Below are 16,300 nucleotides of genomic sequence, written 5' to 3' on the forward strand. Positions count from 1 at the left end.
TGATGACATTCTGTGTCCATTTCTGCACACCTGCTTTACTGGCAAATCCTCCCACATCAGCCTGCTCTGTTTCCTCCCTGCCACTTCTCCCTGGACCACACAGGCTGAGAACTGCTGCATCTGCCACAGCACCCTTCTCTCTTACTCCCCAAAGTCCTGTACCACCACCTCAGGGAGGAGAAACAAATGCAGGCTTCTTACATAAGCGTCAGCTGTCGGAGCGAGGACAACTCTTTGGGCACCGCTGTCAAATGGTTTCCTTCCAGGTACCTGAAAGAGAGGTGCAAATTGATAGCACCGGGAAGGGTACTGCACGCTAGGAACACCCCAAGAACCTCCATGAATCACCCCCCAAACATCTGTCATTGTGTAATCCTGAGATCACTCAGCCGGTGATATTTTTCTCCACTAGACTGAGTCAGTTTCACGATGGCAGCAGAGTTCTTGTTAAAATTGCCCTCCACTGTATCCTAGCAGGGCTCTTTACACTGCTGATCCACACTAGGCACTCGGTGCAAATCTGTTTAATATTAATAAGTGAAGCACTCACTTAATGCTGACCTATTACAATATTTGAGTAGCAGCAACACACAGCTGAGGAGCCACTTACTCCAGGCTACACAGAAACCATTAGTTGATCTAGAGGCTAAGCAGTGGGTTAGTGGTTCTCAACTGTGGGTCACGACTCCTTTGGGGGTTGCGAATCAGATATTCACATTACGATTCATAACAGTAGCAAATTTACAGTTACAAAGTAACAGCAAAAATAATCTTATGGTTGGGGGGTCACCATGATCTGAGGAAATGTATTAAATGTATTGAAGCGTTAGGAAGGTTGACAATTCCACACAGCTTTTATTTAGCTCCTGGAAGGGTGGTTGGGGGAACTCAGTCATCATTTGTCTTAAGAACTCAAATTTAAATTGAGGGAGATGCTAAGTGGCAGATGATACTCAGGGACAGTCTACTAGAACCTGCAGGGAATTAACTGGGAAAAGTTGAAAAGTAGCAATCACAAGAGAAACACTGAAGGGGAGGGGCACACCCAGGGCAGAAGCATCAGCAGGGGGCGCTGTGGGAAGCCTTCCTCTCTTAGTGTTCAGTGCTCAGTACTGGCAGCCCAAGACCCTCCTGAACCACACTTGAGAAATTCCCAGTATAAGTATAGGACTATCTTCTGACAAACCCGACAAAGAGGACATTGTGACATTGGAAGAGAAACCCCGAGTCAGGTTGTAGAGCATTGAGGCAACAGAATGCCTAGAAGGAACCAAAGTGTCCCCAAGAACTTTCATGCTGACTCCAAGCAGCACACAGGACACCAACAAGAGCTGCGCAGGGCCTGAAGGAAATTACAGAGTAGGACCAGCTCCTGAGACTGCATCTGAGAAGCGCCGTCCAGGACAGCATCTGTCATCTGATCATGCACAGGAGGACTCAGAAGGGAGAACGGGAGCATCCACAGCAGAGGAAGCCCAGGAGCTAAGCAGAGCTCTAAGAGCTGGGAAGGTACACGAGTCTAGATGGAACCCAGCAATCGGCTCACTAGGTTTTCATATCCTCTATTTTCATTCAGGTTTCTATCCTTCAGCATCTAACCTATCTTTATTTAATACCCAATGCCATTTTTTGTTTGTTTGTTTCTTTGTTTCTTTGCGTAACAACCCTGGCTGTCCTGGAACTAGCTCTTGTAGACCAGGCTGACCTTGAACTCATAGAGATTCGCCTGCCTCTGCCTCCTGAGTACCACCACTGCCCGGCTACCCAATGCCATTTTAGTAGGCCAGTGGCTTCATTCTGTTCTTGACCCACCCCTATCCTTTTTCCTTTTCCTTCTTCCTCTCCCACACAACATAATCTGGCCTGATTTGCAGGGCCTCTGTGCTCAGCTCTGCAAGAGATGGGAATGTTCTACAATATCAGATAGAATATCTTCATGTCTCTCTTTTTAGAAGACCTTTATCCTGAAACCCCACCTCCCTCCTCTTTTTTTGTCCCTTCAGGTCTCTCCTCTACTTTCTTTTTATCATCTCAATATTAGTCACTAGCACTGAAGTATGTGTTCTCTGGATCCATGCAGGAGTGTGTTCATGTCCTCTTTCATTTCTTTGGATGTATTGATAATCATGCTTTTGAATTGTGTGTTGTTTTGTCCAAGTCACTCTCCCTGGGGGCCACTTCTCTGGGACTGGTAGTTTTTGGAAGAGGCAGGTTGGTTTTTTGTTTGTTTGTGTGTTTTACTTTTTTTGTGTGTGTTGAGATTTGTACATCAAGAGTTAGATCATTGGTTGATTCTTTTAAATGTAGGTAATCTTTCTGCTGGATATAAAGTCATAGATTAACCTCAACACAGTAACATGCCCCATTCCCACCAATAGATAGTTTATCCAGAGAGAAAGGAAGAAACGAGAATTAAGTGGCATCATAGATTAAAAGCACATTTTAAAGGCGCGTGCCACTACTGCCCAGCTACCTAATGCCATTTTAGTAGGACATTTACAAAAATGTTCCACCCAAACACTGCAGAATACATATTCTTTTCAGTAGTCCAAGGATTTTTCTCTAAGACTTATCATATATTGGGACATAAATCAAGTCTCAGCAAATACAGGACAACTGAAATAACGTCTTGTATTCTGTCTGATCACAGTGGAATACAGTTAGACACCAAGAGAAACAGAAACTATAGAAAATTTGCAAACTCATGGATATTAAACAACACACTATAGAATGATGAATGGATGAATGGTCATTGAAGAAACCAAGAAGGAAAAAAGCTTAAGAATTGAATAAATACAGATCAATCAGACATTAACTTATCTGATACAGTGGAAACAGTCCTAAGAGGGAGGCCCACAGTTGTAAGCACCTACATTAAAAATCAGAATGACAACAATAACAATAAATAAACAATTAATTGATGCTCCTCAGGGCCTAACAAAACAAGAATAAACCAAACCTGGGCTGGTGAGATGGCTCAGGGGGCAAAAGTGTTTTCTTCCAAGCCCGATAACCTGAGTTGGTTGGCAGACATATGATGTGGGAGGTGATGTATGCTGTGAATATGTTTTTTTTTTTTTGTTTTTTGTTTTTTGAGACAGGGTTTCTCTGTGGCTTTGGAGCCTGTCCTGGAACTAGCTCTTGTAGACCAGGCTGGTCTCGAACTCACAGAGATCCGCCTGCCTCTGCCTCCCGAGTGCTGGGATTAAAGGCGTGCGCCACCATCGCCCGGCTTGTGAATATGTTTTATTGCCCCTGGTTAATAGCAAAGCTGCTTTCAGCCAATGTCTTAACAGAGTAAAGCCAGGCTGAAAGATATATATATATATATATATATATATATATATATATATATATAGAGAGAGAGAGAGAGAGAGAGAGAGAGAGAGAGAGAGAGTAGGCAGAGTCAGAGAGAAGCCATTAGCCACCCACAGGAGACAGATGCACCGGAACCTTTCTGGTAAGTCATTGCCACTTGGTGATACACAGATTAATAGAAATGGGTTAATTTAAGATATGCATTAGCCAGAAATATGCTTAAGCTATTGGCCAAGCAATGCTGTAATTAATATAGTTTCTCTGTGGTTATTTCCAGTCTGAGTGGCCAGAAACAAACAAGCAGCTTCCCCCAACAGACATACACTAGGTGGAAGAAAAGAACCAACATCTAAAGTCGTCCTCTGAACCCCACATGTGTGCACATGCACATTCACACATGAAACCACCATTATCCTGATACCCAAACCAAACAAAAACACAACAAAATAGAAAACTGTAGATCAATCTCCCTGATGAACTTAGATGCCAAACAACAACAACAACAAAAAACCTCAACAAAATATTTGTGACCTGAATTCAAGGACAAACCAAGATGATCACTCCCCATAAGCAAGTTGGCTTCATTACAGAGAAACAGGGATCATTTAAGCAAATCAATAAATGTAATACATCACCCAATGGACTCAAGGACAGAAATCACAGGATCAACTCAATAGATACAGATAAAGGCCTTTGTTAAAACCCAACACTCTTTTGTGATAAAACCCCCAAGAGGCTGGGAAAGAGGAAAGATAACAAAGGCATCTACCATGAAGTAAAGCCAACATCATGCTAAATGGAGAGAAAGTAGTTCCATTAAAATCAGGAACAATACAAAGGTGTTCATTGTCATCTATTCGATATGGTGTTTGAAATCCTACCCAGAGCAGCAAGAAAAGGAAATTAAAAAAAAAAGAGAGAGAAAAGGAGGGAGTTAAATTCCATGTGTATATTCTATGATTTAAGACTCCACCAGTAGGACTGGAGAGATGGCTCAGCGGTTAAGAGCATTGTCTACTCTTTCAGAAGTCCTGAGTTCAATTCTCAGCAACCACATGGTGGCTCACAACCATCTGTAATGGGATCTGATGCCCTCTCTGTCATGCAAAGCACCGATACACATAAAGTACATGAAAAAAAAGACCCCGCCACAAAATTTTGAGAGCCAATAAACACTTTCAGTAAGGTGGTAGGATACAAAATTAAGCACACAAAAATCAGCAGCCGTCCTATATACTAACGATGTAAATAAATAATTAAGATCTGAAAGAAGTGAGGGAAATAATCCTATTCACAACACATTCAAAAATACAGAAAAACATCTAACAAGTGAAGCAAAAACACATATACAAAGAAGACGTTCAAACAAGGAAGAAGGAAACTGATGGAGACACTAGAAGATAGAAGAAGCACTCTCTCACGCTCATGGATCGGAAGACATGATTCTGTTAAAATGGCTGGCCTACCAAAAGTGATCTATAGATTCAATGCAACGTCCATTAAAATACAAGCATCATTCTTTACAGAAACAGAAAACAACAACAACAACATTAAAACTCATACGGAAACATAAAGGACCCCAGATAGCCATAGCAACCCTGAACAAAAAGAACAGTGTGGTAGTTATCAGTGCACGTGATTTCAAGTTATGTTACAGAACAAAAGTGAGAAAAACAGCAAGGTACAGGCACAAAACCAGACTCAGGTCAATGACAGAGAAGTGAGAGCCGAGAAACAAGCCATGCAGCTTTACAAGTGGCAAAGACCAAACCAAACCAACAGCTGATGGAGGAGGGTCATCTGTCTATGTGTTACTTTCATTGGTTAATAAAGAAACTGCCTTGGCCTTTTAATAGGACAGAAAATTAGGTAGGCGGAGTAGGCAGAACAGAACTGTGGGAGAAAGAAAGCAGAGTCAGGTAGACACCTCAGTCAGTCGCCATGACTCTCCTCTCCTAGACAGACGCAGGTTAGGATCTTCCCTGAATGCTACCACCTCGTGGTGCTACAAACATTAATAGAAATGGGTTAAGTAAGATGTAAGAATTAGACAATAAGAGGCTGAAACTAATGGGCCAGGCAGTGTTTAAAGAATACAGTTTCCATGTAATTATTTCAGGTGTAAAGCTAGCTGTGCAGGAGGAGCCGTGCAGGAATGCAGCCCGCAGCTCCTTCTACAAACAGCCACACCAAAAACCACACCCACGTACACTGGAGAAAAGATAGTCTCTTTAACAAGTGGTGCTAGGGAAACTGGGTATCTCTAGCAGAGGGACACAGCTGGCTCCTTTCTCTAACCATGCACAGAAGCCAAGTCTGAGGCTGAGACCTTAATGTTAAGACCTGAAAGTCCGAAGTTGCTAGAGGATCAAGACCCAAGGCACAGCTAAGGATTTTCTTCCCCTGAGTGCAGTAACCTGAGAAGTAAGATCAGCTGCTGACAAAGGCAACCTCATGCAATTAAAAAGATTCTGCATGCAACAAACAAACAAACAAATAAAACCCCCAAACCTCCCTACAACAACCCAGTTATTAGAGGAGACAGCCTATAGAACGGGAGAAAAATCTTTGTTATGGATACATCTCACAGCTGATTAATCTCTGAAATATACAAACAACTGAAAAAACTTAAACAAAAACTCAGTAAAAAAAATAGGCCAACAAACTTAATAGATAATTCTCAAAAGAACAAATATGAATGGTTGATAAATATTTTAAAATGGGCTCAACATCCTCAGCCATCAGGGTAATGTAAATTCAAGCTACTTTGAAATTCCATCTCCCCCCCGAGTCGGAATGGTTATTATGGAAAAAACAAACGGCAACAAATGCTGTCCAGGAAATGTGGAAAGGCGAGCTGTTGTTCACTGTCAATGGGCGTGTAAATGGCACAGCCAGCATGGACATCTGTCTGGGTGGGTCTTTAAAAGCTAAAATTAGAACTTCCACATGACCCAGCTACAGCACTCCTTGTTGCGTACCCGGAAGATTCTCCATCCCACCACAGAGCCACTTGCTCAGCCACGTTCACCACAGCTCGATTCACAACCTCTAGGAAATGGATCCAGCCTAGACGTCCATCAGCCGAGGAACAGATAATGAAAATGTGGTACATATGGAGTTTTATTCAGCCGTAAAATGAAATTACGAAACGTGCAGGGAAACGGATGGCACTGGAAACAGGAGATTGAGCGTGGTAGCCTAGGTCTGGAAAGACAAACGCTGAACACCCCCTTCCCACACGCAGAGCCCAGCTTCTAATTTTTATATAGGTGTACTTGTGTGGGAAAGAATGTGGGCAGAGCTCAGGAAACTAGAAAGGGGCCAATGAGAGAGGAGGGAAGAGATCCTTGAAGGCGAGGGAAAGTCATAGGACACATGTGGCATACGTGGAAGGGGAAACAGGAAAGGTTTAAAAATGGGGATGGGAGACAGGGGTAGGAAAAGTAGGTGTGTGTGCGCGTGCGCGCGTGTGTGTGTGTGTGTGTGTGTGTGTGTGTGTGTGCGTGTCCAAACTAATGATGCATGACAAAGTCATAAGGAAATCTGATACCTGTAATCCAACCAGACATTATATTAAATATGAAAGCTTGCATAGAGGAACATATGATTGTACAATAAGATTGAAACATATCGTGTATGAAAAGATCAAAATGAAATGAAAGTTATTGTTGTATATGATTAATATATAACAAAAACATTTATTTTTTAAAAAAATATTTATCTGTATATGAGTGTTTTGCCTGCCTGTATGTCTGTGTACCATGTGTGTACCTGGGGCCCACAGAGGGCATTGGTTCCTCAGGAACTGAAGTTACAGATGGCTGTGAACCACCGTATGAGTGCTGGGAATTGAACCCAGGTCGTCTGGAGGAATAGCCAGTGCTCTTAACCACTAAGTCATCTCTCTAGCCCCAAGAAAAAACATTTTAAAAATGATCTGGAATTCAAAGCTGAAGATCTCTGATGTCTTATCTGGAAATAAGGAAAGAGGGGTATGTCTGTGTTACAGGGGGTACATGACAACAGCGACCAAGCTGCAGGATGAAGGTCCCTAACAGACAGGAACTCTTTTGGACAAACAGTGACCTGCCTGGACCCCAGGCTCCTGGAGAGACTTGCTCAACTAGGGTGTCCCAAATTCTGCGGATTTAAGTTTCACAGAAGAAAGCAGCCTCAGTTGAATTATGTGGTCATAAATTACAAAGACAGCCCGCCCCTCTGATGCCTACCCTCGGGAGGGGTCACAGGCCACTTTATTCACCCGTCCAGTCTAAGTCCTTGTCCCAGGCATCCTGATGCTTAGGACACAAGGGAAGATTTGCTAAGGAGACTTTCCAGACCATCTTGACTCTCTGGGGCGAGTTTCCTTCCACATGGCACCTGAGGTATCCTGTCACTGCCATCTGCCTGCCCGGTGCCTGTCTTCAGTTCCCCGAGGCTGCTCCTCTGCTGCCTCAGTGTTTCTCAAGCTTTAACATGTATGTAAACAGCCTGGGATCACGTGAACAAAGCTGGTTCTGACCCGGATGGTCTGGGGTAGGATTAAAGACGTTGCATTTCTAATATGCTCACTAAGACCTAATTTGGGGTAATGAGTTGTTAACATGTGGCTTTTGTTTTAGGGTTTCTATTACTGTGAAGGGATACTATGACCTTATAAAAACACCGACTTATAAAGACACCGACTCTTATAAAATAAAGCATTTAATTGGGGCTGGCTTATAGTTTCAGAGCTTTGGCCCATTATCATTCATGGCAGGAAACATGGATCATGCACGCAGGCAGACATGATGCTGGAGAAGGAGCTGAGAGTTCTATATCTTGATCTGTAGGCAGCAGAAGTGTCTGTGACACTGGGCATGGCTTGAGCATATATGAGGCCTCAAAGCCAGCCTCCACAGTGATCCACTTCTTCCAACAACGTCATACCTCCTAATAGTGACAGAGCATTCAAACACTCGAGTCTATGGCAAGGGTGGGGGGGACCAAGATTCCCAAGTAGTCTCCATGACATGCGCAGGCCGTTGTCTCTGCTTCAGTCTTTGTATTCAGTAAGAGTGAATGGGCTGAGTAGCTCAGTGTTCGCTCCTCTGAAAGTCTTCCTGTCTCCTCTGTAAGCAAAGTGAACCACCTGCTTTTTGCTCCCTGCCTGCTGTCAGAATCTCCACTGCTCGCAATGTCTACCAACTGCAGATGCTAGCTGCACCTATCAAATGTATTCACAGAAACAGCTAGAGCAAGAATTTGACCATGATAATTGGCACTACAACCTAGCCAAGTCCAGACAGGAAATTACATGTGCATCCCTTCTCTGGTTCATCTCATGTCTGACCCTCTGATGACCTCTGGTTGCCATTGTGCTGGTCTTGTCCTTCCCTGAACGGGCAAAGAGAGGGTAGCCAGGTCTCTGTCTTCCCTGGTCCTGCCTCCGCCTCCTTGTCAAGTTTCCTCCTGCAACCTTAGCTCTAGCCTGCCTCCCACATTTCAGCTCCCCCACCAACAGGTGACATTGTAAGTGTTTCAGTTCCTGGTGGCATCTTCAGTATGAGTCTGTCCTCAGAGTCACGTCAGAACGCTCACAGCGGCCTTCCTACACACTGACTGGCAACAGCTAGGCTCAGGAAATGTCACCTGGGCAATGAAAATCACAGAACTTCCCGAGGGAGCTGCGTTTGGCACTATGGAACGAGCGGGAGCTGCTTTCGGTCTAGGGTGTCCCAGTGTCCTAGCATCACGGCTTGGAAAGACACAGAATCAAAAAGCTCCGCTTCAGAAATGCAGATGCAGTGCTGAGGGACGCTGCCTTTGTAGGAAGCCCTTGATGAACGCTCTCAACTCCAAAGTAGCCTATAGCTGGAGCGGGGGCCCTGAGGGACGGTTCAGAAGCCTGCCCTCTGCCCCTGGCCTCAGAACTGCAGCAGCTTTTCTGGCAGGTCAACCTTTGCATTGACCTGAATTTAAATGTTCTCTTTCAGCCCTTGCTCCCGAGAACACACCTGCCTTGCATGAAAATCCACACAGATCGCCTCGCACGAGCACTCCCTGCTTTCTGCTCCCATTTTAAGCTTTGCAGAGCAGACAGGTTCTCACAAAGAATTCCAAGAGCAGCAGGAGAGGGAGAGGACAGCCACCTTCCAGGAGACCCTACTCCAGGCCAGGATTTCCACCAGAGACCTGGGTAAAGTGGGGGCAGCTCAGTGGCCATTCTGGTTAACTAATAGCTGTGTGTTTGTAAGCAAGGTCCTTAACCTCTCTGGGCTTGTATTCACATAGCAATAAAATGGAGCTAGTGATAATTACTACCATGAAGTATTATGAGGGCTGCTATGGATAGCATCCAGCATACTAGTGTTGAATAGTTTTTGAAAATACATTCAAATACATATATGCATATACACATGTGTATATATCCACACAGACACATACCACCTCTCCACCTAGATCACTATATACATGATTACCAGAAGATTTCATTTCCTCGTCTGCTTCCAGAAGTGTTGCTGTGAGGAGCGTGGCACTAAGCCATGCTGCTGATGGCAATGCTTGCTTGGCTCTGGTGTGTCCCTACGTGTGGACAGTCTGCCTTCCTCTGATCCTCAGCCTGCACATGACCTCTCAAGCTCCCAGAACATGCACCTTCCTTCTTAGGCTGCCTGCCCCCTTAGGGATCCAGGTACAGACCTTCCTGCCATGAAGGGCTTCTGCAGACATGTGCTTTCTTCCTGAATGTCCCTGGGGAAGATGACTCAGCCACAGGCTAGTTCACGCTGCCTTCTTTTTCTTCCAAGTCTCCAGGATCAGGTATGTGACTGTGACCCTGACTGCTCTACTCCAACTCCAGTGGCCGCATCTCCTGAAGCACACCAGCTGACTGCATGAATGAGTGAAGGAGCGTCTTGCTCTCAGCCCCCATCATTCTCATGCCGGGCATGAGTTCCCAGTATTGAATAGAGTCCCAGCTCTACTAGGGACCAGTCCTCCTCAGTCTCCTCAACCTCCTGAGAGCACTGAGAAGCATCCTCTTCTAAGGCTGCCTGCTGAGTCTCTCTGAGTCAGGCCTATACTAGGATCCTACCATGCTCAGAGGAAGCCTCTCTCCAAAGCTGGGGTGAACCCTGTACCTGGCTGGGGGTACCCTTTGCCTTTCCCTGTGTCAGGGTGTGTTGGATATGTCAAATGGACACAACCTAAAGTCATCTGAGAGGAAGGAACCCCAATTAAGACAATACCTCCATAAGATTAGGTTGTAGGGAGGTCTGTAAGTCATCTTCTTGTTTAGTGATTGACAGGGAGTGGGGCTGGGAGGGGTGGCAGCCCACTGTGGAAGGTGCCATCCCTGGGCTGGTGATCCTAGGTTCTATAAGAAAGCAGGCTGAGCAAGCCATGTGGAGCGAGCCAGTAGGCAGCACCCTTCCATGGCCTCAGCATCATTTCCTGTCTCCAGGTTTCTGCCCTGTCTGAGTTCCTGCCCCGACTGCCTTTGATAATTAAGTGATACTGAAGTATAAGACAAATAAATCCTTTACTTGACAACTTGCTTTTTGGCTGTGGCATTCCATTGCAGCAATAGAAACCCAAAGAGTCAAGAAATATAGGCAGGCTGGGCTGTGAGTCTATCCAATGCAGGAAAAGCATGCCCAGAATAGGGAATGGAGAAGCAGTCTCTTTGCTGGTAGCAGCTGCATGGCTGGACAAGTCCAGCTGTCAGCATGGATTGGCCGGAACACAGACAGTGCCCCAAACAATGACGGCAGGGCTCCTGGTCTGTCTGTCTCTTCCTGCCAATGCAGGTGACAGACATGGCTGGATGTCGTAAAACCCCAGGAAACTGGTCACCAGGCAGAAACGGGCATGGGCCCGTGCACCGGGAAGTAGTGTATTAGTCACCCTGTGGTGGGGCGGACAGGAAGAGCTTGGGTTTGTGCTCTGAAGCTGTTGGGCAGGTTGCTATAAGCAGGCTCTGAAAGTCCAGGGCTTAGCGTTTGCACCTGAATGAGGACATTAAATAGCAGGCCTCATGGAAGCAGAAAGGGCAATGGCTTTCCCAGGCTGGAAAAATGAGGGAAATGAAGGAGGGTGGGTAATGGTACAGGGAGCAAGTGGGCGGGAAGAAAAAAACTAGAATTATGCTATATCAGTGGTTCTCAATCTGTGGGTCGCAACCCCTTTTGGGGTCAAATATCAGCTATTCTGCATATCAGATATTTACCTTCAATTCATAACAGGAGCAAAACTACAGTCTTGAAGCAGCAACAAAAATAATTTATGGTTGGGGATCATCACAACACAAGAAACTGTGCTAAAGGGCCACAGCACTAGGGAGGTTGAGAACCACAGCTCTTCAGCCTAACAGAAGCTGTGGCAATGATTAGCTGTACCCTCAGTCCATCCGGCAGGAGGACTCTGGATGTTTTCATCACACACCAATAGCATGCTTGCGGGGCTAGGTCTCACAATTACTCTGCCCTGATCATTATGTGTTGTTTACACGTATTTAATGTTGCACCGTATCCCATAAGTAAGTTTCATCATTCTGTCAACTAAAAATGAAAAAAAAAAAGTTTACAAAGCCACTCAACTTTTCTAAGCCTTGGCAATCTGATGGGTAAGAGCAGAATGATCAGGGTCAGCAAAATGGCTCAGCAGGTAAGGGTGCTTGCTGCTGATTCTGATAATCTGAGTTCAAATCCCCAGCAGAACTCACACGGTAGAGGGAGGGGACTCATCCACACACATTGTCCTCTGACCTCCACAATGCACTCTGCAGTACAGGCACCCCCAATAAATAAATAAAAATGGGAACGGCGCTGCTTGCTCGGGAGTGTGCCTGGCAGGAGCTGATGAGGCTGCCCCACTACACCTGGCACAGAGACAAGTGCTCCAGCGCAATGCAGGTTTGTAGCACGGACCACACTTCCTCCCTCCTTCTCCCAAAGGCTGGTGCAGGCAGAGTTCCCTGGATTCACCCTCGTCTCTGAGTGGGCTGTGTCTCAGTGTTTGCGACTGGCCACCCTTGTTCTGTCCTTTTCCGACTGCATGTCCACACCCTAGTAACCAACAGCCGGGGAGACATTTCCATCGAGCTGCTTTCTGGCATCCCAACTCCCATCCTGAACCTGTTGGAGAGAGCAGTATCAGGTTCTCTCCTCTCCCCAGTGCATCCTTGGTATCATCTCTGACTATGATAATTCTCAAAGATGTGTGCCAGCCCCGTGTCTGCCCTCCCTGCCCCCTTTCTGTCTTCTACCAGGCTTCGGGTGTCTACGGTACAGCACATCCCTGCCGCTAGTTTGCTCCCCAGGATGCAGGAGACCTCGTGTCTGATTACTTGTCCCTTCTCCTGGCGACTGTGTCTGGTGAGGGGACAGTCATACGTCCTTTTCTTTTGGGGATACCACTTAAAAGACAAATTCATGGTCATGGTTTTCAGACCAAAGTCAGAACCCAAATGGCCCAGGTACGATATAATCAAGGACTGAGCTGTGGATGAGATTTCCCCAGCGTCAGATTCTCAACCCTTCTCTAGCCTCAAAGGAGATGGAGGTTTAACTCCCATGTCTGTCAACATTCCGGCAGATGGAAGCAAACAGATTCTTAGGTTTTGGTTACTTTGGATTAACGAGGCAGGCTCAACGATAAAGAGATATTTGCAGGGCAATAACTGTCCTTCCTGCTAGTGGGGAGACACTGCTTTGGCAGTTTCTCAGTGACTTGGGGGCGGGGGCTGACATGCTTTGCCCTGATTTTGAGAAGAGCCTGTAGGTCCCTGCCTTAGTTAGGGTTTCTATTGCTGTGAAGAGACACCATGACCACGGCAACTCTTATAAAGGAAAGCATTTAACTGGGGGTGGCTCACTTACAGTTTCCAAGGTTCAGTCCATTATCATCAAGGTGGGACATGGCAGTGTGCAGGCAGACATGGTGCTGGAGGAGCTGAGAATCCTACATCTTGCGGCAACAGGAAGTGGTCAGTGACACTGGGAGTAGCTTGCGCACAGGAGAACTCACAGCCTATCCCCAGAGTGACACATGTCCTCCAACAAGGCCATGCCTCCTAATAGTGCCACTACCTTTGGTGGCCATTTCTTTCAAACCACCACAGCCCCCCTTTCAATCTGGAACTGGATGCTGCCTGTAGCTGGTGTCCCCCCCCCCCACTCCTTGCTGGCTGCTGTTGTGACTGCTGTGGTTCTTCATGTATCACCCACACCTAAGGGTCCCTGAGAAACTTTCAGAAGTCTGTGGTCCAAATTATTTTTGTAATGATCTACAAGCATTGTTCTTACTGCAGGAGAGATGGCTTAGAGATTACGAGCGCATACCACTCTTGCAGAGGACCCAAGGTTGGCTCCCAGCTTTCACACCGAGTGGCTCAGAACCGCCTGTCATTTCAACATCAGGGGATCTGATAGCCCCTTCTGCTCGTGATCTCTGTGGGCATCTGCAAGCACATGCATCCAATTCTACATATAAATATTACTAAAAGTAAAATAAAATCTTAAAGAAAAAGACCAGCTTCCTCTGTTTTGTACGCATCTCACCTTTGCACTGGTGGCATAAAACCAACAGAAGACACCAGCTTAAGGGACATTAGCTCAAGACAGATGACTGGGCCTAAGTCACTGTGCCGTCACTTACGGTGTATTTGCACATAAAGTAACAAAGCGAACTGTAACAACAGCAAGCCCCATTTCATACTGCCCTTGACAAGGCAGTAAACACTGGCAAGAGTAACAGCGCCAGACCCCTGAGCGCTTGTTTCTTTAGAAACTGTGTAACGGGATGAACAGTGCAGACACAGCGTTTCTGCAGCCCATGAAACACTCCGTGAAATCCTTGCTCGCTGAACTAGCCGCTTTGGGAGTCTCCCATGGAATGCTATTTCTACTTACAAGAATGGCTGGCAGAGTCGTCTAAGTCAGGGGCATTTACTAGGGAGGTTTTTGGAAAATAAACAAAGAGTGGGACACAGGGCAAAGCACAGATGGTATTTGTTGCCAGTGATTGAACTGGGGCTTTCACATACATATTAATATTTTTTGAAAACTTGGATTGAGCTCAACAGCTCCACCGGCCCTTTTTTATTTTTATATTTATTCATCTATCTATCATCTATCTATCTATCTATCTATCTATCTATCTATCTATCTATCTATCTATCTATCTATCTATCTATTTTTTTGAGGCAGGGTTTCTCTGTGTAGCCCTGGCTGTCCTGGAACTCACTTTGTAGACCAGGCTGGCCTAGGACACACAGAGATCCACCAGCCTCTGACTCCTGAGAGCTGGGATTAAAGGCATGCGCCACCACTGCCCAGGGACAGCTCCCTCTTCCTGAAGACTTCTATGATGGGAAACTGACTAGTGGTCATGACACGAAGTTTTATCTGCTGGACAACGGAATGCATCATGACCTGGAAGACCTGCATAGGTCAGCGAGCTAATCTAAGTGACCAGTGTATGATGGTATAGATCCCAGCTGGGAGACAGTACTACCCCAAAGTCTGCAGAACAGTGTAGTTTAGGGTAACAGAACAGGCATATGGATGCAGATTTCACATGGCAGCTACCCTTTCAGAAGGTCCCACTGTCTGTAGTGTATGATCATTGATGAAAATCCACCAATATTGGAACGGACTCTTAAAATGATCCTTCCTGTTCCAACCATGTCTACATTAAACTGGCCTTTCTCCTTCAACTTTACCTGCACAACTATCACAACACAGGGGATCAGGAACAGAAACCAGGGTTGTCACAAAGCCGGACGTGAAAGATTTGCACAAGCTAGACAGCATCGCCCTTCTCACGCCAGTGGCTGGTTTGTGTCAACAACACACTTCTAATATAAATATGTGGTGGGTGTGGAATTATTTTTAGACAGAATAAGGAGTAGCTATTTCAAAATGGTCCGTGTTAGTTTCTATGTGTCGAGTATCGCAGTGTACCTGACAGGCATATGTTCTTGGAGTGCTGAAAAGGCAGAAAAGGTCCCAAGCTGGGGACCCATGGCACCGTATGCCAGGCCTACTAGCTCTCATTTCCCTGCTTCCCCCTCCCCATTTGCTCCCGGAGATGGTTCAGCACCAGAACTGAGTTCCCTGGAGTGTCCTAGAAGCTGTGCTTGGCTGGGAGACATCATCTCTTCCACAGAAAAATGACGAGAGGTCCTCTAAAGGCACGGAGCCCCAATTATTTCTGTTATTTCAGTCTTGGAGTCCTGTACCTTAGAGAAGAGCACTCATGAGCTGTCTTCACAGCACTGCTGCGTTTTGACACGTCACCTGGCACCCGTCTAGCCAGGAAGGAGCACATTCCACGGACATTTTCTTGCCGTTCCTCTGCCTGGACACAGTTAACCACATGACATTGTATTTGCTCACCCAGTCTTTCGAGGGCTCAGCCTCAGCCTTTACCCATCCTGACAGGGCCTTTTAGTGACTGTCAGACCTCCTTTCCTTCCCCGGGGCTGCCAGTACCCGTGACAACCTGTCTGAGCATCCAGGAACGCCAGAAGTGACAGTCCCACCTAAGATCTGTTTGCATTCTAAGAGGCTGGCTTGCTCATAGCCCACCTAGGAGACACTGGCCTGGGAAGCAATAGATTCCCCAGAAGGAATCTGGGTCACATCACATTCTGTCAGTTATATCTGAGGATACAAGCCCAGATAGCCCCAGCAGGAGTGGACCTGGGGTCTGGGATGGAGTTCTGACACACAAGTGTGACAGGGTGGGTGTGAGTGGTGGTGTGACTCTCGTTGCCTGGACACCGTCACCTTCGGTCAGTCCCCTCACCTGGCTCTTCCAGTCTGCATTTCAGGGTCTCTACTGGCATAGCTACTTCTGCTTGTCCCACTCCATCTGCCCTGCTAGGGACCTGCTCCTGCGTGGCACTTTTGGTCATAGCATCATGTCCCAGAGAAGCTTTCTCTGAGTGGTACAACTAGGTAAACCTCTCCTTCACGGCCCCCTGCTCGCTTCA

General features: G+C 46.2%; 1 protein-coding gene across 1 annotated transcript in view; it reads right to left on the reverse strand.

The window, feature by feature from the left end:
- The window catches only part of Slit3 (slit guidance ligand 3), a 593,310-nt gene that overhangs the window by 56,816 nt on the left and 520,194 nt on the right, over window positions 1-16,300 (reverse strand). Inside the window, exon 21 of the mRNA XM_038326237.1 lies at window positions 202-270. Coding sequence (XP_038182165.1) covers window positions 202-270 — 69 coding nt within the window. The remainder of the gene's footprint in view (window positions 1-201; window positions 271-16,300) is intronic.

The sequence above is a fragment of the Arvicola amphibius genome, chromosome 4, assembly GCF_903992535.2.
Source record: "Arvicola amphibius chromosome 4, mArvAmp1.2, whole genome shotgun sequence".
NCBI lineage: Eukaryota > Metazoa > Chordata > Mammalia > Rodentia > Cricetidae > Arvicola > Arvicola amphibius.